At 49.4% G+C, this 22814-nt stretch overlaps 4 protein-coding genes across 8 annotated transcripts; 1 reads left to right on the top strand and 3 right to left on the bottom strand.

Annotated features, from left to right (window-relative positions):
• The first annotated feature begins 66 nt into the window (after positions 1-66).
• Positions 67-6573, top strand: Tmem234 (transmembrane protein 234). Its single transcript, XM_003471084.4, has 4 exons — positions 67-387; positions 1207-1273; positions 5530-5622; positions 5846-6573. Exons 1-4 carry the CDS (start codon positions 361-363, stop codon positions 5938-5940), a joined length of 282 nt encoding a protein of 93 aa, XP_003471132.2. The 5' UTR covers positions 67-360; the 3' UTR covers positions 5941-6573.
• Positions 6574-6578: 5 nt separating this feature from the next.
• Dcdc2b (doublecortin domain containing 2B) lies at positions 6579-13108 on the bottom strand. 2 transcript variants are annotated; one of them, XM_003471085.5, is made up of 9 exons: positions 12012-13108; positions 10505-10556; positions 9832-9905; positions 9528-9659; positions 9088-9234; positions 8927-8966; positions 7782-7917; positions 7222-7322; positions 6579-6967 (listed from the first exon to the last, which is right to left on the bottom strand). In XM_003471085.5, exons 1-9 carry the CDS (start codon positions 12275-12277, stop codon positions 6833-6835), a joined length of 1083 nt encoding a protein of 360 aa, XP_003471133.3. In that variant the 5' UTR covers positions 12278-13108; the 3' UTR covers positions 6579-6832. The 2 variants fall into 2 exon arrangements, with proteins under 2 accessions (XP_003471133.3, XP_063092048.1); XM_063235978.1 differs by having other exon boundaries at positions 12152-12260.
• Positions 13109-13249: 141 nt separating this feature from the next.
• Iqcc (IQ motif containing C) lies at positions 13250-15978 on the bottom strand. The gene is given in 9 exon segments (XM_013153975.3): positions 13250-13778; positions 13781-13819; positions 13822-13911; positions 13914-13967; positions 13970-14240; positions 14334-14452; positions 14640-14865; positions 15096-15239; positions 15752-15978. Coding segments are annotated over 9 exon segments (1206 nt in total). The 5' UTR covers positions 15839-15978; the 3' UTR covers positions 13250-13602.
• An 85-nt stretch (positions 15979-16063) lies between these two features.
• Positions 16064-20785, bottom strand: Ccdc28b (coiled-coil domain containing 28B). Of its 4 annotated transcripts, none has more exons than XM_063235979.1 (6): positions 20475-20785; positions 19188-19374; positions 17604-17770; positions 17301-17403; positions 17082-17104; positions 16064-16253 (listed from the first exon to the last, which is right to left on the bottom strand). In XM_063235979.1, exons 2-6 carry the CDS (start codon positions 19349-19351, stop codon positions 16081-16083), a joined length of 630 nt encoding a protein of 209 aa, XP_063092049.1. In that variant the 5' UTR covers positions 19352-19374; positions 20475-20785; the 3' UTR covers positions 16064-16080. The 4 variants fall into 4 exon arrangements, with proteins under 4 accessions (XP_063092049.1, XP_063092050.1, XP_063092051.1 ...); XM_063235980.1 differs by having other exon boundaries at positions 20511-20784; XM_063235981.1 differs by having other exon boundaries at positions 17301-17491; positions 17604-17684; positions 20475-20775.
• Between the last annotated feature and the right edge of the window lie 2029 nt (positions 20786-22814).

Below are 22814 nucleotides of genomic sequence, written 5' to 3'. Positions count from 1 at the left end.
CCCACCCCCAATTCAATTTCTACTGTCCTTGCTCCTCCCCGCCAAAACCTGGGCTCCTGGATTCATCTCCCCAACCGCCCAGAGTCTGTCCTCCCCACCGAGAGCAGCCGGGGAGTCGGTCAGAGAAGGAGCAGCTAGCTGGAGCTAGAGGAGGGCGAGGCTGAGCGGGCTGCCGTTTGGGATGGAGGGCAGGAGGTGGGGTCAGGATGACTGGAATCTCCATCTGTGCATTCAGGACAAGTGCTGGCTCTGGTGCTGGTCGCCGCCTTGTGGGGTGGCACGCAGCCGCTGCTGAAGCGGGCCTCCGCTGGCCTACAGGAGGTGCAGGAGCGGAACTGGGCCCGACAGTTGCTGCAGGAGATGAAGACCCTTTTCTTGAATACTGAGGTTTGTCTGTGAACTACTCCCTCAGAGGAGTAGCTGCAAAGCATTTGTTTCCTGGAGTCTGGGTCAAAATTTACTAAAAGCTCTGGGAGGAATGAGGTATTAATCTTCTGGGAATCTTGGTTTTATCATCTATAAAATGAAAATTACAGTATCTTGTATGGCATTTACGAAGTCAGGCAAAGTGCCACACACTTGCCATCCTAGCACGCGGAAGGCTGAGGCAGGAGCCCAGGTTTTGGCGGGGAGGAGCACTGAGAGTTTGAGGCCAGCCTGAACTACATAGTGAAAACCTGTCTCAAAAAAACCTTACCATTGGGCCTAGTTCACTGGTTCATCATAAGTCTCCATCTATGGCTACTCTGAATATTTACGTATTGTGATCCCTCAGATTATACTGTATTCAGGGCCTTTCCAGAGGAAGACATTTGCCTTTGATCCCAAGTCTGATCAGTTGGGAAAGGCCAGATATGGATGTAGCTACTTCCAGGGTTAAAGGAAAGGAAAGAGGAACAGGTAAGTGCTGTGAGAGTTCAGTGGAGGCAAGCTGGTCTTAGGGGGCTTGGGGCAGGCTTCCTTTAGAGGCAATGAGAAGATTGCCTTCTCATAGAATGAGAAGATGGGAACTAGCTGAGTTGAGGGAGAGGGTGTTTAAGGCAAAGGTCTGTTTCTCTTTGTCCTGGAAGGGTCCTCAGAGGGCTTAGTGTTCCTTAGGCACTTACACCTATAGCTCCCTCCAAAGAAAGGCATATTCTTAAGCTCAAAAAAGGTAGTGCTGCTCCGTCAAACAATCACACTGACCCCGATTTCTCCCATTTCCAGTACCTGATGCCCTTTCTGCTCAACCAGTGTGGCTCCCTTCTCTACTACCTCACCTTGGCATCCACAGGTGGGTCTCTAGCTTTATGCTGCTTTCATTTTGGAGAGGGAGCATGAAACACCTTGTTTCTGTCAGTAGGAAAGAAACAGCACCTGGGCCCTTTCTAGTTCCCTCTGTGCTTTGTTTTGTTTTCCATGCTGAGGATTAAACCACACTGCATAAGCACTCTCCCACCGAGCTACATCCACAGCCCTAGCTTTTTCTCTGTATCTTCTTTTCTGAGTCACAAGCACATGCTGGGCAGGTTTTGAGTATGATGCCAGGCTGGCCTGGAGCCTGCCAGTAATTGTACATCAGCAGAGACGCATTTTGCTGCACAAAGTGCTGGTTTTAGTACTTTATTTATTTTTATTTTTATTTTTTGTCTTTTTCCTTTTTGTTGGTATGGGGATTGAACTCACAACTGCCTGCTTTCAAGGCAGGCGCTTATGCCGCTGAGCTAAACCCCCAGCCCTGGTTTTAGTACTTTAACTTATACTGTATGGTACTTGCCTGACCTAGAACAAACTCATTTTTTTTTTTTTTTTTTTTTTTAGAAAACTCATTTTTTGAACCTTGGTTATATAGTGTTAGTTTTGTAGCACTGTGAAGATTAAACATTATATGAGAAGCATCCAGCAGAGCACCTGGCCCACAGTAGGAAGTCAATAAATTTTTCTCCCCACATTTTTTTCTCCATGTTTATTGATTGTCCTTAACTGCATCAGATACTGTGTTAGTGTGACATATTGAATTCCCAGCATAACCCTGTAAATCACAGATAATTATCTTCATTTAAGAGTTGACTTTACAGAGGCCTGTAACTCCAGCACTCTGGAGGCTGAGGCAGGAGGATCAAGAGTTGGAGCCCAGCCTGGGCAGCATAGCAATTTAGTAAGATCCTAACTCAAAATAAAAAATAAAAAGGGCTGGGATGTAGCTCAGTATGAAGACCCTGGGTTCAGTCCCCAGTACCACACACACATGCACACACACATGGAAATGAACTTAGAAAACTTCATCTCTCTTAAGTCAGTACAAAAGAATTTTTTTTTAAAGTTTATGCTCTTGAAATGGGCATGATGGCACATCCCTGTATTCCTAGCACTCAAGAGGCTGAGGCAGTAGGATCCCTGCCAGTTTGAGGCTGGCCTGGGCTACATAACAAGATCTTGCCTCAAAAAAATAAAAATAAACAGTTTAGACTCTTAAAATTTACTGGTTTTGCCTCCCCTGGAATCAAGATCTTCAGGGAACCTGATGGAAGTTTGGGCTCCAGATAGCTCGGGGGAACAGCTCAGAAGCCATAGGAAGAGAAGGTGACAAGATGGCCTCCAGATCTGCCACCTGAGTTTCAACTAGTCTCTCTGCTTTTATATGATTTACATTTGGGGCTTCTCATAAGACTATAGAGAATTTAAAGCTGAGTGTGGTGACACTTTCCTATAATTCCAGCTGTTAAGCAGGCCAAAGCAAGAGAATCCAAAATTCAAAGCCAGCCTAGTAATTTAGTGAGACCCTTCTTTTTTTTTGGAGCATTGGATTGAACTCATGACCTAGTGCTTGCCAGGCAGGCACTTACGCCAATGAGCTAAATCCCCAAGCCCCAATGAGACCCTTCTTAAAATAAAAAAAATAAAAGGGCTGAAGATGTAGCTCAGTGCCTGGCATGTATGAGGCCCCAGGATCAATCCTTAGTACTACAAGAAAAAAAATTGAAACCAGGTATGGTGGCACACGCCTGTAATCCCAACACTTGGGAGACTGAGGCACAAGGATTGCTGAGTTCTAGGCTAGCCTGTACTATAGAGAGAGACCTTGTCTCAAAAAGCCAAACAAACAAACAAAAAGAACAGCCTGGGCATAGGGGCACACATCTGTAATCCCTGCGCTAAGGATTACAAAAGAATTACAACAAATTTGAGGCCAGCCTGGGCTACAAAGTGAGTTCAAGGCCAGCCTGAAATATAGTGAAAACTTGCCTCAAAAAATACCCAAAAAAAGAAAGAAAAACGAAGGTTTTTTTAAAAATTAGTACTGGGGATTGAACTTACACTCGAGCACTTGCAAGGTAGGCGCACATGCCACTGAGCTAAATCCCCAGCCCTGAAAAATGAAGTTTGAAAGGCTCTGGTTTAATAAATTTACTGTAGCTAACCATTTATAAATTTTGAGAAAATTGCAAGGTTTGAATCCTGTTAGCTACTCTGACTCTGTCCTTTAACGTTCTTTTCTGATAAAACACTTCACTGTTCATTAAATATGTACTTCAGCCAAGTAATATATATATATATATATATATATATGATCATAATTCTCCTTACAACTGCCCTACAAAGGAGGTAGTAGTTTGCTATCACTGTTTTATATGTGGTGAAACAGACTCAGTGGGTTTCAATGATTTAACCACAGATACATAGGGAAAGCAATGTGCTGCTCTTGCATCCCACTGTGCCCCTTGTTCCCTCATCTGCTGTTGCAAACCAGTCCTTAGCAGTTGTGATATTCTACATAGGTATGACATTAGGAAAACTGCTCTGAGTAGGTAGGAGTGTTGTGTCATTGGATGGGTAACATGGAAGTGAAGCACAGGACCGGCTCCTCCTCTGCCCAGCAGATGAGGCATGGCAGTCTGCCTGTAATTATGAGGCTCATTACAAACAAGTAGCTTTGTTTTTTTCTTTGTTTGCAGCACTGAGTATTGAATAAACCCAGGACCTTTGCACTCTACTCCTAGCCATTTTTAAGTTTATTTAAGACAGTATCTTATTAAATTTTCCTAGCTGGGCTCAAACTTGTGGTCTTCCTACCTCAGTCTCCCAGAGTTCTGAGATTATAGGTGTATGCCACTATACTGGCTTTTTTTTGGTCTTTTTCGTTTTTATCGGTACCAGGGATCGAACTCACAACTGCCTGCTTGCAAGGCAGGTGCTTATGCCGCTGAGCTAAATCCCCAGCCCCTATACTGACTTTTTTAAGGCCTCACTATACGGTGTAGATTAACCTTGAACTTACTTTATAGAGCAGGCTAGCTTCTACCAGCAGTTGTCCTGCCTCAGCCTCCCAAGTGCTCCACCACTATACCAGGCTGCATACTTGATTTTTTTGTTTTGTTTTGATTGGTATTGGGAATTAAACTCAGGACCTTGTGCTTGCCAGGCAGGTGCTGTGCCACTGAGCTATATCCCGGGCTTTGACAAATCAAAGGATATAATTCTGTTTTTTTTTTTAATTCTTCTACTCCACCTCCAATATTGTGTTGTTAATTCCATTGGCCCATTTCTTTTACTTTGCTTATTGAAAATCAGTTCTTTGGAGATTCAGAAACTAAGAAACAGATCCTAGGCCACAGTGACCTGTATCTGAGGCCTACCCCTAAGTCCTGAACTGGTATGTAGCCTCCTACTTTGGACATTTTTATTTCTCTCTTTTTTTTTTTTTTTTTTTTTTTTTTTTTTTTTGGTACAAGGATGGAACTCACGACCTTGTGCTTGCCAGGCAGGCACTTATGCCGCTGAGCAAAATCCCCAGCCACCCTATTTCTCTTTTCCTTAACTCCAAAAGTTAGAACCTGAGCCGAGATAGAAACAAAATGTGTTTTAGCTGATGTTTTGCTTTATTATTATTTGAGTAAGGGACCAGGCTTTATAGTAAGATAGACCTTGGAGGGTATGTTTTGTTTTGTTTTGAGACAGTGTCTTGCTGTGGTAGTTCAGGCTGGCCTTGAACTCACTGTGTAGCTGGTCTCAAACTTACATGTCAGCCTCAGTCTCCCAAGTGCAGGGAGACAGGCATATATCACCATGCCCAGCCAGAACTTGCTTTCTTTTTTCTATTTTTTGTACAGATCTTGGTTTAAACCCTCAATTTGCCTTAAGTTATATGATTTTTGAGCCTTTGTTTCCTTTACAGTCTCCTTGTAGTTTTGTTGTGAAAATCAAATATGTATAGATAGCATGCAGTGTGTACTTAATGAACGGCTGTGCTTGGCACTGCTGCACTCATTCTCTGAGCCTGGGATGCCTGCCTGTCTGTTTAGAAGTCCTTAAAATCTTAGGAGTTCTCATGGAGGCCAAAGACCTCATTCTTACTATCACACCTAGAAGGTCTCAGAATCCTCTGGAAGCACTGAGTTTGAGTCAGGAGACCTGGGGTTCAGTCCTGAGCTTTGCTGTCCTATCTGGAAAATGGGATCATGATACTTTTTCTGAAGGGATGAAATGAAAATATTTTGTACCCAGAAAGGCATTTTTTTTGCATCTTAGAGATCTTATTCTGACCACCAGATCTGACTCTGGCTGTGCCCATCTGCAACTCTCTGGCCATTGTCTTCACATTGATTGTTGGGAAGCTCCTTGGAGAAGATGTTGGTGGAAAACGTAAGTTAGGCTACTGTGAATGCACGAAGCAGCTGCTTGGGTCTCAACATATCTGGGTTATTCTTTCCCCGAATCCTCCCCCTCCTATGGGTGGGTGTCTGGGGAAAGGCCAGGGTGAGAGTCAGAGCCAGAGCCCATCTGAGTCCTTCCCTTGGCCCTGTACCTGTTCCTGCCCGTGGCATGACTGGGCTTAAAGCTGCTTTGTGTCTGCCCATTATCCCAGAAGCAGCTGCTGGCATGGTACTCACCGTGACAGGAATTACACTGTGCATCATGAGCTCAGTGAACAAAACCCAGGGGCAGCCATCTACCTTTTGAGTGGACCAATCCCACCTCCACCCCTGCTGTCTCCGGGAAGTCCCTGGGCCATGATGCGAAGGCAGCGAGCAGATGGACCAGCTCTTGTTCTCTTCGAGCCCTAGCTTCCTCATCTCTTCTGGAGATAACAGCTACCTCATGGATCACAAAAAGAGAACAGCAGTGATGGAGTTTTGTAACTTTCAAGCCGTGCTCAGTTGCTGGGAGTTAGCCTGGGAGACTTTACACTTAACTCTCAGCAGCCTCTCCACCAGCAGCCCTTGCGGACATCTCAGACCACAGCTAACCATCACCCAGCCACAACCAACCTGGCCTGCTTCAGACTGTCATGGTATGCCGAGTCCACCTTCATGGAAAGGGCCAGGTGTCGTCTCTGAGTTACAAATAGAACCCAAAGACCTCCAGGGCTCAGCCACAGTGCCTTGGCTAACTGAGGGGTGGAACTGAGGGCACGATGGTGCATCAGAATGGCAGGTAGGAGAAATGAAGCTGCCTGTCATCCTTGAGTTAGGTGAAAATGCTCAACTGTCAACCCCTCTCAGACGACTGTGAGCCCCAGTGCCATGTAATTGATGTAGCACCAGTGCAACATCTGGCCAGTAGCAGCCTTCAGTAAATCTGTACTAAACAGACTGAGGTTAGGAAGTATGTTTTTATTTTAGCAAACTTATCACATTTTGGCCTCTCTACTAAACTCAGTCAACTACGTTCTGTGCCCAGAGACTCTATAAGGTAAAAGCCTCCACAGCTGGGCCTGCTGTGCTCGGAGAGGAAGGGAAGTCTGGGCTGTGGGCTAAAGAAAGAAGCCAAGGTGCCCACATCCCTTCGGAGCTCAGGGGAGGTGCAGCTCCTCAAGGACAGGCTGCTGGAGGCTGAGGATAAAGGTGGTTATCTAGTGGCATCTCTGGTTTCTCTGGAGCTTTTGGCTCTGGAGTGGTGGAGCAGAGATTGAGGCTGAGGATGCAGTCCTCGCCCCCATCTCGCGCTGCTGTTGAGAGGGCAGGGCCTCTTCTGTCTGGACTGCCCTCTGGAAGTAGAGAAGCACAGAGGAAGGAGCCATGTGTATGTTCCAGATAGGAAAGAAAAAGACTGGATAAACTGGGAGCCACTCCCTCTTTGAACAAGGTAGCAAGTTGGGCTCTGAGATGTCAGATCTGTTTATGGTCAGTCACAGGGTTGGGGGTAGAAGGAAGGGACAGGACCCTGTTCCTAGGGACTGCCAGTTTCTCTCTAGCTCAGAACTCCCATCTGTAAGTATGCCTTCCTGAGTTGACAGCTCACCTGATCCAAGGGCTCCTCTGTCCACGGGTCCTCACTGTCTACTTCCTGGGCTCCTGCTGTCTCTGTCCTCGGATGGGGAGCCCTGTACACTCCCTTAACTCCTGGTATGGGAGGCAACACCAGCTGATGCTGATGCCCAAGCTGACGAGCCATCAGCCTTCTTCCCTTGAAGTCCTCTAACAGCCCCTCCTCCCCCGCCAGCCTTGTTCTGCATTCCCACTACCTCATCAGAGGGCATCCCTTGTGAATTCCGCCCCCGAAGCCTCATCCCTTTGAGATAAGCCCTGCCCTTTCCACAGGACAAGTCCACATGAAGAAGCAAGCAACTGGACATGCAAACGGGGGAGCAGGAGACAGTTCTGAGGTCAGAGCCGGCTTCTTGTCTGGGCAGTCTGCCTCCGCAAACCTCCCCAACAACCATAGTGATCACCCTGGGTACTGCCGAAGGTGGCTAAGGTGGAGCAAGTACTTGCCTAGCATGCACAAGGCCCTGGGTTCAGTCCCCATCACACACGCAAAAAGGGTGGTGGCTGAGAGGCCGTGGCCCTGGAGTCCCTCACCTGATGGCAATGACACAGTGAGAAGCTTGCTTCTTGGCTGAATGGCCTGTTGGGGTCTGGCATAGACAGCAGATGACTCAGTTCGTTCTGGCTCCCTTGGAGAGAGCTCACTTGCCTGTGCCATGTGGCCCTGGGCCTACAGAAGGAATAGTGGGCATGGGCCATGGTTGCTGGCTCTTCATACCTGTCCTGTTCCCTAGTGCCTTGATGCCTGAGGGACCTTAGGAGAGGCAGCACCATTCATCTTCATGGCCCGTGTCCTCCTCCCCTGCTCTTTCTGGTCAGACTGATGGCCCAGGGACAGAATTGTTTGTGCCTGGTTCCTGGAGCTGATGAAGCCAGACTGGGCCCCCACCCCAATGCCCCTTCATTCACTGGCTCTTCTCTTGCAAGATGGTTATTTGTTCTTTTTGTTTTTTGGTGTGTGTGGTATTTGGGGATTGAATCCAGGATCTTCACACTGAGCACATTCTTATCCCTTCATATATATACATATATATATATATATATATATATATATTTTTTTTTTTTTTTTTTTTTTTTTTAATCGGTACCAGGGATCGAACTCATGACCACCTGCTTGCAAGGCAGGTGCTTATGCCACTAAGCTAAATCCCCAGCCCTGCCCCTATTTATATTTTTAGAGACAAAGTTTTGATACATTGCCCATTCTTCTGCTCAGCCTCCTGAGTACTTGGGATTATAGGCAGGTGCCACCTCGCCTAACCTGTGTTTTGTTTTGTTTTGTTTTGGTACTGAATTAAATGAGCACCTGCCACATGTTCGGCTGGCAAGTGTTCTACCAGTGACCCACACCCCCAGCCCTTCAAGCCTAGAAGAGGATGGTAAGCTGAGTTCCCTTGGCACTGCTATGCCAGTTATGCCAGTAAGCATTAGACTTTATCCTGAAGATCACAATTTTGGTCTGGCCTGTGGCACTCAACACCTCTGTCAACACCTGTATCACACTAAACAAATCACTTTAGTCTTTTGAGCTTCAGTTTCCACTTCTGGAAAATGGGGATCATCTGTGTTTCACAGGCTTACTGAGAGAATACAGAGATAGGGCCAGAGCCCAAGCCATCAGAATTTTCAGCCAGTTGCTCCTCCTCTGTCCCACACCCATAGCCCCCTGTATTACCTACCCCCTGCCTTCTAGGTCTGTGTTTCCCGTCTGGGGGGTACCTACAATGAGAGAAGGAAAGGCTTGTAGTAGGCAGAGGATGATAGGGAGTCAGGGCGTGCAGAACACAGGGTGGCTCCCTCTGCTACTAGTTCAGTGACCCCGCACCTTCCACCTACGTACCAACAGCCTCTGAGCACAGAGGGGCTGGGTACCAGCAGCTCCAGATAGGGGAGGGCTTTGAAGTCGTCCTCTCCAACAGCCACATAGTACTGGCCGCTCACCAGAGCCTTTCCTGCAGACAGAGGAAGCCCCTCCAGGGTACAGAGCCTGGGAGAAAGGTGAGCTGGATAAGGGCTGGTGGACAAGATGGCTCCTCTTACCCAGCAGGCAGTGACAGGTCGGCACTGCTCCTCCGAGGAACTCTTGGCCCCTGGCTCTCTGGGTACCAGGTACCCAGGTTCTGCCCTAGCTCAGAGGGCTAGGCTAGAGGGCTTTTTCCTGTGGTGCAGGCAGAAATCCCACTGGAGGGAACATTCTTTCCTCCTTCTACCTTCATGAACAGCTGACAGCAGTGGGGAGCTCTTTAGGAACTTCTGGGCCCATCCGGTTCCCATACTCACTTGCGCACAGCCCCACTATGCAACTTTGCTTTCTCAGTCAGCAGCTTCAACACGGTTTCCCAGTCCTGGATGGCAGCCTGGGACAGCTTCAGACTAAATGGGGGACTTAGCAGGTCCCCATTCCTGAACACACTAAGACAAAGAGCAATGTGGTAATGAGGGGTGGCCCAAGAATCAGTGTGCTGGTCTATTTTCACCCATCAAGCATGTTGGGCTTATCTTACCATCCACAGCCACGGGACAAACCCCACTTTCTTTTCTCAAACAGAAATCTGCACCCCTGCTCCCTGACACTGGTACTCACTGGACATGGCAGGGGGCACCTGCAGGTAGCCACTGTCTGATGGTCCCATCACACCGGTGAGTCATGGAAGAGTCCTGAAACCCAAGTCAGGCCCCCAAATTAGGAGAGAGCTGAGGTCTTTGGCTAGGGGTGGGCCAGTTTAAGGAGTGTGGGGTGAGCAGGTAGGAACCAGACCTGGGCAGGAAAGGGCACAAAGGGATGAGACTGGCCATACCTTTCACCAATGGCTGCTAAGTCATTTTCTTTTCTTTTTTTTTTTTTTTTTTTTTTTTTTTGTCTTTTTCGTTGTTATCGGAACCAGGGATCGAACTCACGACCGCCTGCTTAACAAGGCAGGTGCTTATGCTCCTGAGCTAAATCCCCAGCCCCTTTCTTTTTTTTTTTTTTTTTTGCTAAGTCATTTTCTAACCACCCCTTCGCCATGTGTGTTTCACAACTTCCTCTCCTTTGGGGACACAAAAGCCTGGAGAGAAAGTGAAAGGCTGGCATAGGAGCAGGGGACAGTGTCTTGAAATCCCAATCTAGGAAGGCTAGCAGGAGGCTTGGGTTGGGCTGCTCCATGAAATTGGCAGCTCTCGCTGCTTCCAGGACCCCTGACTTCCCAGAGCATGTCACAGCACTCCCAAGAAGGGCTGAAGTCAGAAAGGCTGGGGACGACCTCTCCAGCACTCACTTTTAGTCTGGTGCTCTTCCCACCAGGATTCTTCCCTGCAGGAGGTAAATAGCTGGAAAGACAGGCAGGTCATCATCATGGGAAGCCTGAGATACATATCAACAGCCCACTAATTGCCAGGGTATGGGGCTCACCAGGCACCCCTCCCCACTGGAAGTGTCCCTTAGTCTTCTCAGTCCAGAAACAGATGCTAACACTTGAACCTCTCTTAGAACCTCTCAACTGCTAGGTCAGGCAGGAAGCAGGTCTGCAGACTCAGAGATAAGGCTAAGGGAAATGAGTACATTATATGTCTCACACCTTAGGAATTTTCTCCTTCATTAGGTAAATTTGTTGGGGGGCCAGTAGTAAGAATTAAACTACACAGCTCACACATGCCAGACAAGTGCTCTACCACTGGAGTGAAATGCCCAAAAAAGTTGGTGATTTCATCTCCATTTTGTCTATGGCTAGCTCCAGATTTTTTTTTTTTTTTGTACCAGGGATTAAACTCACAACCTCGCACTTGCAAGGCAGGCACTTATGCCACAGAGCTAAACATCCAGCTATTTTTTTGTCTTTTTGAAACAGGGTCTTGCTATGCAGTTCAGACTGGCCTTGAGCTCATTTTGTAACCCAGGCTGGTCTCGAACTCACGACGATCCTCCCGCTTCAGCCTTCCGAGCACTGGGATTACAGATGTGCACCACCATGCCTGGTTATAAGCCTTGCTCGTAACATCATAGTGGCAACTTTAGCCGAAAGCTCCCAATAGATGGTGGATGCCAGATCTGGGTTCAAGGCTCAGTTAACCTGAACTACTCCTATCTGGGCAGACAACCCCACGAGATGGAGGAGGTGCTCTTAGTTTGGCAGGAGAATTTGGGTTGCCTGAACAGAGAAAGGGAAGTGACAGCAGATTGAGACTGTTTGGTGATGGTCATGGTAGGGGATTAATCAAGAAGAGCCTTTAGGGCCGGGGATTTACTCAGCAGCACAAGGGCCTGCCTGGCAGGTTTGAGGTTGTGAGTTTGATCCCGGGGGCCAGAAAAAAAAAAAAAGCTTTTGGGAATAAGTTCCACCTGAGAGTGACTTCCTTCTCACAGGCAGACACTGACTGTGATGAGTTTTAAGTGTTAGTACCAGGCAGAATGCAGTATGAGCTGGGTATAGTGGTGCACACCTGTAATTCCAGCCCTTGGGAGGCTGAGGTAGGATCACTGCCAGTCCGAGGCTAGCCTGGGCTACACAGTGAATTCCAAGACTGGCCTGAACTACATTGCAAGATCTCATCTCAAATAAATTAATTAAATTAAAATTTAAAAAATTCAACCTGAATTGCAGCTCAGCTGTGTATTGCATGTACCGGCAGGTTTTCACTGTGTTCCCTTCTGACTAGTGGAAATGAACCCACTGCTGGGTCAAGGGAGGCAATGTATGAAGCCTGGCATTTACACATAAGCACAGAAGACACTGTAGCTGCTGCTCCCCACCACCCCAGGCTCTGGGCCAGCAGTACCCGACTCACTGGAGCTTGTGGAATCGTTCAAAGCCAGCAGCCACATACTGCCCTCCATTCTGCAGGTCTGCCAGGTCTGTGACCGGGTGGCCATCACAAGGTGTGTAGAGGGCACGCACGGCCCGTGGGGCCTGCACAGTTGAGGTTACCTCAGAAAGGAAGGCCTCCATAGTGGGGAAACGCCGTTGGGATACCACCAGCTGGCGGCCTGGGGAGAAGGGGTCTCCATTCCGGTACACCACCACCCTCTTGGCTGTTGGCTTGGCATGTGCCATAGTGTATCCTCAGTCAGAGTCGCACAACTGTTGCCAGGCAACTTTGGGTTGGGCTGGGAGCCAAGCCAGACATGGAATGCTGCTCTGTCACCCAGAAGGCAGAGAGAGCCTATAGCAGCTCAGTGAGAGGAGATCCGTTTTTTTTTTTTTTTTTTTTTGTATTGAACTCAGGACCTCAAGCTCAGCAGGCAGGCGTTTACACTACTGAGCAAATCCCAGCCTCTGAGATCTTTTTTTTTTCTTTTACTTTTGAACTCGGGCTCACATGAATTAGTTAAGGTTAGGTTTCAGCTTACTATAGTTTTGTTTTTTGAGGCAAGATCTTACTAGGTAGTGCAGGCTGACCTCAAACTCTCAGTGATCCTCCCACCTCAGCCTCCCAACTGCTGCAATTGTAGGTACACAGCACCTGCCATAGCACAGAGATCTTTTTTTCCTTTGGTCTTTTTAAGACAGGGTCTTGCTATGTGGTTCAGGTGCCCTTGGGTTCACTTTGTAGTCCAGGCTAGTCTCAAACTTACAATGATCTTCCTGCCTTAGCCTCCTGAGTGCTGGGATTACAGAAGTGTGCCAGGACGCCTGACTGATCCCTTTTACTTTTTACTTTTTTTTTTTTTTTTTTTTTTGAGACAAGAGTCTCACTACATATATAGTTCAGCCTAGCTTTGAACTCACTGTGTAGTCCAAACTGGCCTTGAACTCACAGCGATTCTCCTGCCTCAGCCTCCCAAGTGCTGGGATTAAAGACATGTACCACCATGCCTAGCACAGATCCCATTTAAACATGGATGTCTCAGAACTCTCCAGAGCTTTAGCCACTCTGATTCCCAAGTCTGAGCTCAAAGTGAGATTGGCTTGGGGGCTGTTCCCCAAGAAAGATGGCTAAGTCTGCTCCTCTGCCATGAGAATGATGCCCCATGCTAGTAGGAAGTGAATAGGAGAGCCCAGAGGCAGGACATGAAAGCAGCCAGGTTCGGAATCCATGAAAAACCTTTATTCTCCAGGTTTCTCACTTTACTTCCCCCAGGTAACTGTTTAACCTGAAATTTGGACTGAGTCTCAGGCAGAAGATGGAAAAGTATCCTTTATCCTTTTCCTGCTACTCATGCCTGCTGTCGTCCAGCCTCTCTTGGCTCTACCAACCACTACTGGCCGGGGGTGGGGGCAGAAGGGAAAGCTGGTACCAGGATGCAGGCTTGCCTCCGCCACTGCCCTTCACAGCGTCCCCCCCCCCCTGAACCTGTCCCTTGCCTGATCCTTAGGGTCTAGCCTGGGGAGTCCCGTTTTCAACATCCTGCCCCTCCAGTGGTCCTCTCTTGTCTCATCTATCCCATGGAAGACAGAATTTCAGGCAGCTTTGATCTCCAAAGTGTAGTCTTATGGTTTTCCCACTCTTTATGAGGCTTATTGGACATTGTGTCTCTGGAACTTCTATCACTGGGTGATTCAGTCATCCTGAGATCCAGCTGACCAGACTCTGGGCCAACCAACATCCCATTCAAATGATGTGGTCTTCTGATAGGTGCAACTCTTGTGGCCTCTTTGACAGTGAGGCTGAAATGGGGTTATAGGTTTGATGGCCCTACAGATCTGGTCCTTCAGAAGTTTTATCAGCTGTAAGAAGGTCTGCCCTCTGTGGTCACCCTGTCCCCTCCAGCCTGACTATCTGATGATAGAGACAGCTGTGGCCAGCCTTCCTATGACATGGTTCCCTGCTTTTAGCTCCAGGCCTGGTTTTGTAGGTAGTGGCCAGACTTTCTGGGGACTTGTAGTGTTGTGATTTGCTCTTCTGACAGGAGTCATCTGGAAAGTCTCGCTCTCCACTGGTCCTGTCTTCCAGCAGTGGGTTTGGTTGTGGCCACACCTTCTCATAAGCCTGTCCTCCATGGTCTGGGCACAGGCTGAGCGCCTCTCTGGTCTGGTTTGCTTCTGGGGATGTCAGTGTTTGTTTGAGAATTAGATACTGTTGGGAGAGAAGAGATGCTGCACAGTGCAGGGCTGAGCACAGCAGGAGGCCTCCCCAACCCTCCCCAGAGAGTTCCCAGTGAGCACCTACCTCCTTACGGCTGTTGATGGCCTGCTGTAACCATAGCAGTTCCATGGCCAAGTGGCTTCGGCGATACTGGAGCTCCTTGAACTCCTGATGGCTGTGGGACAGCCCTGGACTTACAGGTTCTTTGAAGGAGGGAAGAAAAGAGGAGCTAGACCTATTGCTGCCTGCCTACCCACGGGTCTCCCCCAACCAGGCAGAGAGAGGAGGAAGGGGCTGCAGCTTATCTAGCACATTCCTTTAACTTTTCAGATGTGGAGGCTAAGGCCCGGAGAGGGTCAGGGGCTTGCCCCGATCTAGCCAGAGAGGTACCTGGGTTATCTGTCCTTGATGCATCTCTGGTCTCCTCTTGGCTGGGATTCCTGGTTTTACTGCTGTGCTCAACCTGAAGCCAAGAGCTGTCATCTCTGCAAAGACTTCCTGGCTTTGCTGAGGTCGTTCCTGATTTCTTCGGTGCCATTTCCTCCCAGTGGTTCTGTAGTTCCTGCTGTGGACTTGGTACTTTCTTTCTTGCTTTCCAGGAGCAATGGGTCTTTGTCTTTTGAGAAATCACAGAAGAATGGAAGCCCTGTGGGTAAAGGTCTATGAATCTGGGCACCATGGTCTAGCGGATAGTTGGCAGGATTACCGAATGAGGTGTGAGGATACAAGTCTGCTGCCTCGTTCAGGGACAGATGTTTGTCATCAGAAGAGTGGGATCTACCATTCTCTTCAATCTCCTATCCAGATCCTTCCCCTCCCTTCTCCCCCCGGGGTGTGTGATGATACCTTTGGGAGAAACTGGGGCCTGGGAATCCAGCCAGCACTCCACTGAAGTGTGCCCAGTGCTCCCTCGATCTCCTGTACAATTGACTCATACTCAGCTCGCAGCCTCTGAAATCGGCGTCGGACCAAGAAGCCCCGGACACAGGCCTGAAGTGTAGAAAGAAAGTCATAATCATTTTAAGAAGGGCCCTCTTGGGTCGGTCATCCCTGGGGCTGCAAGAGAGGCCAGCCACGGAGAAAAAACAAGTGACAGTGCACGCGGAACCACCGGGAGGTTTTGTTTTGTTTTGAGGCAGGGTTTCACTACTGTGTGAAGGAGGCTGGCCTTGAACTCATTTATATAGCCAAGGATGGCCTCGAACTCACAGTGATCCTCCTGCCTCAGGCTCCCGAGTGTTGGAGTTACAGGTGTGCGCCACCACGCCGGGCGAGGCTCTGGGAGTTTAAGGGAGGGCTGTGACCTGGACGGCCCCTGGCTTTAAGGGCCTTCCAGCTCTACCCCGGAAAGTCCGTGGGTCTTCTCATTCCTCAGTGTGGGGGTGGGCCGGCACCTCTAGAGTTTCGCACGTGTATATGGGATTGACCGTGACAGCCTCATCTCGCTGGAAGGTCGCAGACCGAGACCCCTGGGCGCATTGCCCGCCTGTCCCTCAACGAACCTGCAGCGTTGTCACCTTCCGAAGGAGCAATTCCGACTCCATCCTGACTCTAACTGGCTGCTCTCGGGCGCTTGCGCGATGCGTCATTAGGCGCGCCCTTCCAAAATGTGCGCAGGCGCAGGACTCCGCCCCCGTCTCCACGGCAACCGTGGTCTGGCAAGTGTTGGCGTCTTCCAGCCAAGCGCGTCAACTCCCAAATCTAGAGCAGCTGAGGGCTTCCAATCCTATCTGAGCGGAGCCTCTAAGTCAACTGTGCCGCGCGAGGGTGTCTCCAGGAGAGAGGCGAGGAGGGAAAGGAGCACGCAGAGCCGCTTTTCTTTCTTTCTCTTTTACTTCCATCCAGTCCCCCCTCCCCCATAGCACCTGGGGGGCTGTGGAATACCCTCCCGAGTCCATAAAAAGTCACTTTGAAAGAAATGAGAGGCAGTCTGGGCTTGCGTCCAACATCTATGCAGCTGACTGCTCCTCAGGCTCAGCGTTCTCGGCCAGGTGAAGTTTCTGTCTGTGCCAGTCAAGGATTGTGAACTTTGGATCCCAGTCCTTCCTGACACCTGTCTTCCCATCCTGCACAGGCATGGCTTCCCCAGACGACCGAGACCTCAGCATAGTCTGAGGTTGCAGTCTTTACCCATCCTTCTTTTTGTGCCTGTGTGGTGCTTCCACTGAGCTACACCCCCAGTCTACTCAGCTGCCCTTCTTGCTAGTCCCTTGACCCTCTTCTCTCTTTTATATATATTTTTTTGGTTTTATTTTTTTTTTAATTTTTTGGAAGCAGGATCTCATTGTGTAGTGCAGTGAGACCCTTGAATTCATTTTGTAGCCCACGCTGGCCCCAAACCCATGGCGATCCTCCATGGGTCCTCAGCCTCCCAAGGGCTGAGATTAGAAGCATGCTCTCTTTCTCTTTTCATACAGAGGATGCAGATCAAATAAGCTGGTGGACCGTAGTTGCTGTAGTGTGACAGTGTAGGTGGGGACTTATTCTAAATTAGTAAAAGCAGTTGTCTGAATGCTGAAAAGGGAAGAGAACATCTGATAAACTTTGCCAGGGATTGGTGTCAGCTAAAGTACTACTTGTAACGAGACAATTTGACCAATAGGTAAAATGTATTCCCTGTACCCTCTTGCCCCCAAATATTTGTGAAATTCTTTCCATATTCCTCTGCCCAGGTCAGGGCATTTGTGCTCATTTCTGAGTCAGGAAGACTGCAAAGGATGGAGAGAGGATGAGAACCCTGGAGGGAGATGGGAAAGAAGAAACTGACATCCCACCCTGGTTCCCTAGTCCTGGGAAACACAGGCACACTGTCAGTTCCCTTCAAAAGGATACATAGAATTACTAAGATCTTCAAGCTGTCAACAGAAAGAAATGTTTTTATCAGATTGAATTCCCTCTGGGGGCCTTCTGACAGGCTCGAAACTTTCAGATCCATGCAACTCCTCCTTTTCAGCAGAAGCTAAGAATGGCTTTGGGCAAATTTATCTCCTCCCACCCCAGGTTTTCCCCCCCTCCCCCCAGCCAAGGCTAAGCACCCGCTTTGTCACCCACGTTGCTAAGCAGCTGGTCCAGGTTGCGGTCAGCCATCGTCTTCTTCTGTTCTTCTGGTAGCCCCTCAGTGACTCCGTCATCATCTTCCTCATCCTCCTCCTCCCTGCAAACGTCTAGGCTGAAGTGCAGTCGGGCCAGCTTCTCCTGCATCTCTCGAACATGCTCCAGCTGCTCGAAGGAGCATTCTTTGCCTGGACAATGTCTGTCTGAGCCTTTGGAGGGGCCTGGGAGCCCAGCCACACCACAGAGACCAGGACATCCAGTCCTACCCAGTCCCCTCTCTGCCCAGCCCCTAAGACTCACCAAAGGCCTGGAGCTTGCCAGAGTGGAAGTCATTGAGCAAATTCAGCAGTCCCCCCTCCATCTCGTAGACGTCGGTCACCTCTGTCAGGAAGGAGTGCTGTAGGGGTGTGCCTGCAGAGCCGCCCCCACCTCCGGCCAGTACTGGGCGGCATTTCTCCTTGCCTACTCTGGATAGGATGGACATGATTGTGGTCTCAGGCTGGAAGGGCAGCCAGGCACTTCCAGGTCTCTGGTAGTATCTGTCTGTATATTAATTCATCTGCCCATCTACTTAGCAACAGGAGTTCATGTTTGTTCTTCTGGCCCTGCCCAGGGGGCCACATGGATAAGGGGAGGGGAGTGAGTGAGAGGTGTGGCAGGGTAAGAGGTAAAAAAAGTCTTTGTACTAATTACACAGCTAAAACCATGTCCTTAATGGGACCCCAGAGTTAGGGTCTTGCTATGTAGTTCAGGGTGGCCTTGAGTTCACTATGTAATGCAGGCCAGCTCTGAACTTGGTGGTGAGCCTCCTGCCTCAGCCTCCCAAGTGCTGCAATCACAGGTATGTGCTATTATGCCTGGTGGTCTCCTGAGTTTCTGAGAGCCCCACTTATCCTCCTGTGATTCTGAATGAGTCACTTGTCCTCTCTGATCATCAATAAACTTGGGGATAATTACTCTTTATTACCACCAAAGCTGTCTGTCTCGCACACACCCCCATCTTCCCGTTTCCATTCTAACACCTTTTAAGTTTTCCATTTCCTTAGGACACATGGAAGTCCTTGCCAGTATGGCCTTCCTTCCCTTCCAGCTGTATTTCCTACCGGTCTCATCCCTGAGCCAAGCTTCGGCTACACTCCGCCATTGCTGCCTCTAATCATGCCTTTCAGGGGAGTGGCATACAAAGCCAGAGGGGAAGTTAGAAAAAGAATTTGAGGGGCTGGGGATTTAGCTCAGCGGCAAAAGCCTGCCTTGCAAGCAGGCAGTCGTAAGTTCGATCCTGGATACCGATAAAAAGGAAAAACATACATACACACACACACACACACACACACACACACACACACACAAAAGAATTTGAACTGCTGGAGAAAAAACCATACTGTATTTGGTGGGAACATGTATGGACATAAGATAGGGTTAGATGCAAATCCCCAATCATTTGAAAAAAATTCAGCAGCGTTCAAATTCTATACCCAGGTATTCTCCAACTATTTCTTGTTTACTGACATGTCAGTGCTCCCAAACATCGTTCCTGAAACCTTCCAGGCAAAGTTGTCCTTTAGTTTTTATGCCAAGGAAGTGCCCCCCCCCCCCCGAACATTCTTGCCTCTTCAGAGTGTCTGATAGCCTCCTCTGGCTTTCAGTTCCTGGCAGTTTCTCATTTCCTCCTTCAAGGTGCAGCCTCACACTGTTCAACCCCAGTGAGCGCCCTGGCCTTCAGGAATGCACGAGGAAGGGTCAGCACTGGCTCTGAGTCACCGCTGAGTGTTCAGGGACCAGCTGGGATCAGCACCAGGGAAGGCCCTCCCATTGCTTTCTTTCTTACTGTGCTCATCCCACAGTTGGGAGCCCTCTCCATTTGCCCAACTTCCCTTCACGCACCTCTTGAACTTGGCCCGCTGCTTGGGGGATGGCAGATGAGGGAGACCCAGGGCCAAGGAGCCACTGTGGCTTGTGGGTACTGGGACTCTTCGAAGTGTGCTTGGAGCCTGGGCTGGCTGGGCCAGGCAGGGCTTGGGACTCCTTTTCTTCTTTTTGTCATCCATTGGATGCTGGCTGGGCCTCAGGCCTGGGAGAGAATCAACTCCACTAAGATGGTGAAGGGCAAAGTCATCCCCCCACCCAGCAACCCCTGAGAGCCACAAAGAAAGGGCCCTTTGCACTTCTCACAAATGTCAGGGCCTCTGTCCCCTCATCTGTACAAGGCCTGATGCCATTGTCTGCTACTAGGAGCGTGGATGTGCATATAAAGGCCCTTCCAACGCCCAGTTTCTGTCTCTTTCTGCCCCAAAGCACTAGACCAGATGCAGCTCTCCTGGTCCTGGTGCCTGGGACTCCTGGTGGCTGAAAGGGAGGGGCTAGGAGGAAATGGAGGGGGAGGCAGGGTGGATATGAGCTGGCTGGGCCCCAGATAAGGACTAAGGGTGTCTTCACTAAATCTCATTCTGTTTAGAAAATGTCTTGGCAGATGCTGACCAATCTGGCAGAACAGGCAGTCAGGTGAGAGTGGGGTCTCTGGGAAGGTCTGAGAGTCAAGCAGTGGCCACCATGATAAGTTTTGCAGAAGAAGCCAGGGCACACAGGGCAGGACTCCCCCTTCCCCCTGCATCCCTCTTCTACTTTACTCCAAACTACAAATGCCAGGGACGCCCCGAAGTTCCATGGCACAGTTTCTAGCCATTGACTCTTGCCAGTGAGAAAGTCCTTGGCCTGGGTGGTCAGACAGCTGGCAGGCTGGGCCTTTAACAATGGCTGCACCCATGGCTGGCACTGCTTAGCTGGCTCCAGTGCAGCTCTGAAACCCAAGCCTCTGGTCTGCTGGGGTCCTCCCCCAGGGTTCTCACTCTGGATTGCTGCCACCAAGCCTGCCTCCAGGCTCAGGGATGCTGGAGGGACAGGCATTAAGGTGGCTGGTACTGTATGGGTCAGGGCCACAGTGGAGGGGAGATCGGGTCACCTCTTTGCCTCTCCCTACAGTAGTGTGTCCCAGCAAGGGGTTTGACAGAACTGGAGCAAGAGCCCCAGCTGGCCCGGGAACAGCTGAGGCAACCAGGGACCTGTTTCCCACACTCAAGCTCTCCAATCTGGTGCAGAAAGGATCTCCCAAATGGAGCGTCACAGCGCGTCATCAGGTCCCCTCTCGCCCACACTTCCTCAGGGGGATCTGACCTGGAGTTGTGGGGTCCCGAGTGATGATGGTGATACCTCGCAGCAGCAAGTTCCCGCAGTCCTCCGCGCCGTCCTCCCGGGTACTACAGCGGGCGGCGGCTAAACTGGAGCGAGGTGATTTGCATTTAAAGAGAAAGCGGCCCCTTTGGGCTGGGGGTGGAGTGACAGGAGGGGCTCCAGGTTCTGTAAGTGGTTCCTCACTCACCCCACCTCTCACTAAGATGACTGTGTGGTACCGATTTCTAAAACCCTTTCCCTCCGGTTAGTTTAGGAGGGAAAGCACGGTCCTTACAAAATGGAGGTGGCTTTGTCAGGAGGAGGAGGAAAGGAGGAGGCGGGTGGAGGAGGGAAGCGCTTGAGAAAGCAGACGGGAGAAGGGGAAACAAAGAGTACATAACTAAGAAGTAGGAAAAGGGTCAGGGCAAGCGCAAGCCGCGCAAGCAATTGGCTAGCAAGCCTGAGGTCCTGAGTTTGATCCCTGGTACAAAAACAAACGAACAAAAAACAAAAAATAAAAAAACCGGGAAGAAGCAAGAGAGGACAACCATGTAGCCACAAGTTTTGAAAAAAAGTTTTCTTGCTTGGCTAATTTTACATTTTTATTAATATGTGTTTTCAGTACACTATGATTACATTCACTATGGTGAGTTGGTATGTGTACACAAGACATTTAATTCATCCCCCACCCCGGGCATTTTATGTAAATTTCAATCCCCATAACAATCATGAAGCATCTCTGTCATCGCTTCCTTTTACTTCGAGTAAAGTGATTCCAGGGCACTACTACTGTCCCCAGCCAGGGACATCATAGCTGGTAGGTGGCGGGGTTCTATTCTAACACTGATGATGTTACAGAACCTCTTTTCATCTCCTGGGCAGACAGGTGTGGGGTACACCACATCAGAGATAAGACTCCTAGATCCCCTGGCACCTGACTCCAGCACCCAGAAGGGAAACCGAAGTACCAGGGAGGAGGCTGAGCCAGGGAGGTCGGATGTGGGGGGCAGCTATTAAAAGACTGGGCAGAGGCTCCCACTCAAGTCCCCAGAGCAGCATCTGATACCACAAGGAGAGTGGGTCATGCTTGGCCAGGCTGCCCAGCCAGTAGCTCAGGGCGAAGCACACAACTACCCTATCCCCCACCTCATACTGGGCGTGGCACTTCCTGGCTTCCTTTGGCTGCTTTGTTTCTGTAACCATCAGCACAAGCCGCCCTCCCCGTGTTCCCACCTTCCACAATGCTCGGGAAGCAGGATATTAATGCAGGACTTTTTCAAGGAAGGGAGGACAACAGAGAAGCCCCTCTCCTTCCCTATCAGAGCTGCTTGCTGCAGTGGAGCCAGGGCTCCTGAGGAAAGTGGCAAGAGTACCTAGAACTCTGGGGTTCCATCTTCAGTTGCTTCCCCTGGGAGCCAGAGGCTTGGTTATTCCTAGAGCTGGTTTGTGTGCAAGTTTCAGGAGATGGAGTGGCATCCTTCACCCCTTGCAGAGGATCTCTGACTACAATCATTGTGGCTAGCACACCCATCAAGACCCTGACAAGTGCCTGGCAAGTACAAGGTCATGAGTTCAATTCCTGGTACAAAAACAATAATAGTAAAGACTCTGACTAGAAGGGGCAGAGGCTCTGCTGGACTGTCCCAACTAGTAAAATGAAAACAAAAGCAAACCAAACCCACCCCCCAAAACCACAAAACAAAAAGCAAAACTGCAAAGGAACCTAAAAGTCCTTGTTCATTTTTTGAGTGGGTCAGAGAATTCACCTTGCCCAATAGATCTGATTCAATTTTTTTTTTTTTTTTCCTGAGATAGGGTCTTGCTATGTGGTTCAAACCGAACTTGAATTTAAGTGCTGGGATTATAGGTGCCAAAACCCCAGGCTGATCTGGCTCAGAGTTCTTAACTCGGTGTACAAACTGTTGGTTCACAACTTTATCTGTTCTCTACCTCTCCTGTGTACCTACATTCCCAGGTGAACTGTTTAAATACATGGAAGTTGTCAAATTTCTGCCTGCCCTGGAGATCCACAGGTCTTTTGGGTATCTACTTTTCTCCCTTGTTGAAGGCAGGGACCTCCTGTTCTAACACCATTGGCTTCCTGAGACACTGGAGATTGAACCCAGTGCTCTCATTCCTGGCCCCTTATAAATTTTATACAGAGTTGCCCAGGCTTTGCAAATTTGTGATCCTCCAGCTTCAGGCTCCCCCAAAATTAGAACTATAGGCTTATACCTCCACGCCTTTCTATACTTAAAAGGCATACACTGTTGGGCTGTGTGTTTAAAAGGATCTTTTTCCTCTTCCTAGCCTGAGATTCCCCCAACGCTAGTAGCAATACTT

This window comes from Cavia porcellus, unplaced genomic scaffold (genome assembly GCF_034190915.1).
Source record: "Cavia porcellus strain 051 isolate PalLab524CR breed Dunkin Hartley unplaced genomic scaffold, mCavPor4.1 scaffold_25, whole genome shotgun sequence".
NCBI classification, from domain to species: Eukaryota; Metazoa; Chordata; class Mammalia; order Rodentia; family Caviidae; genus Cavia; species Cavia porcellus.
This window is presented reverse-complemented; position numbering and strand designations above follow the sequence as displayed.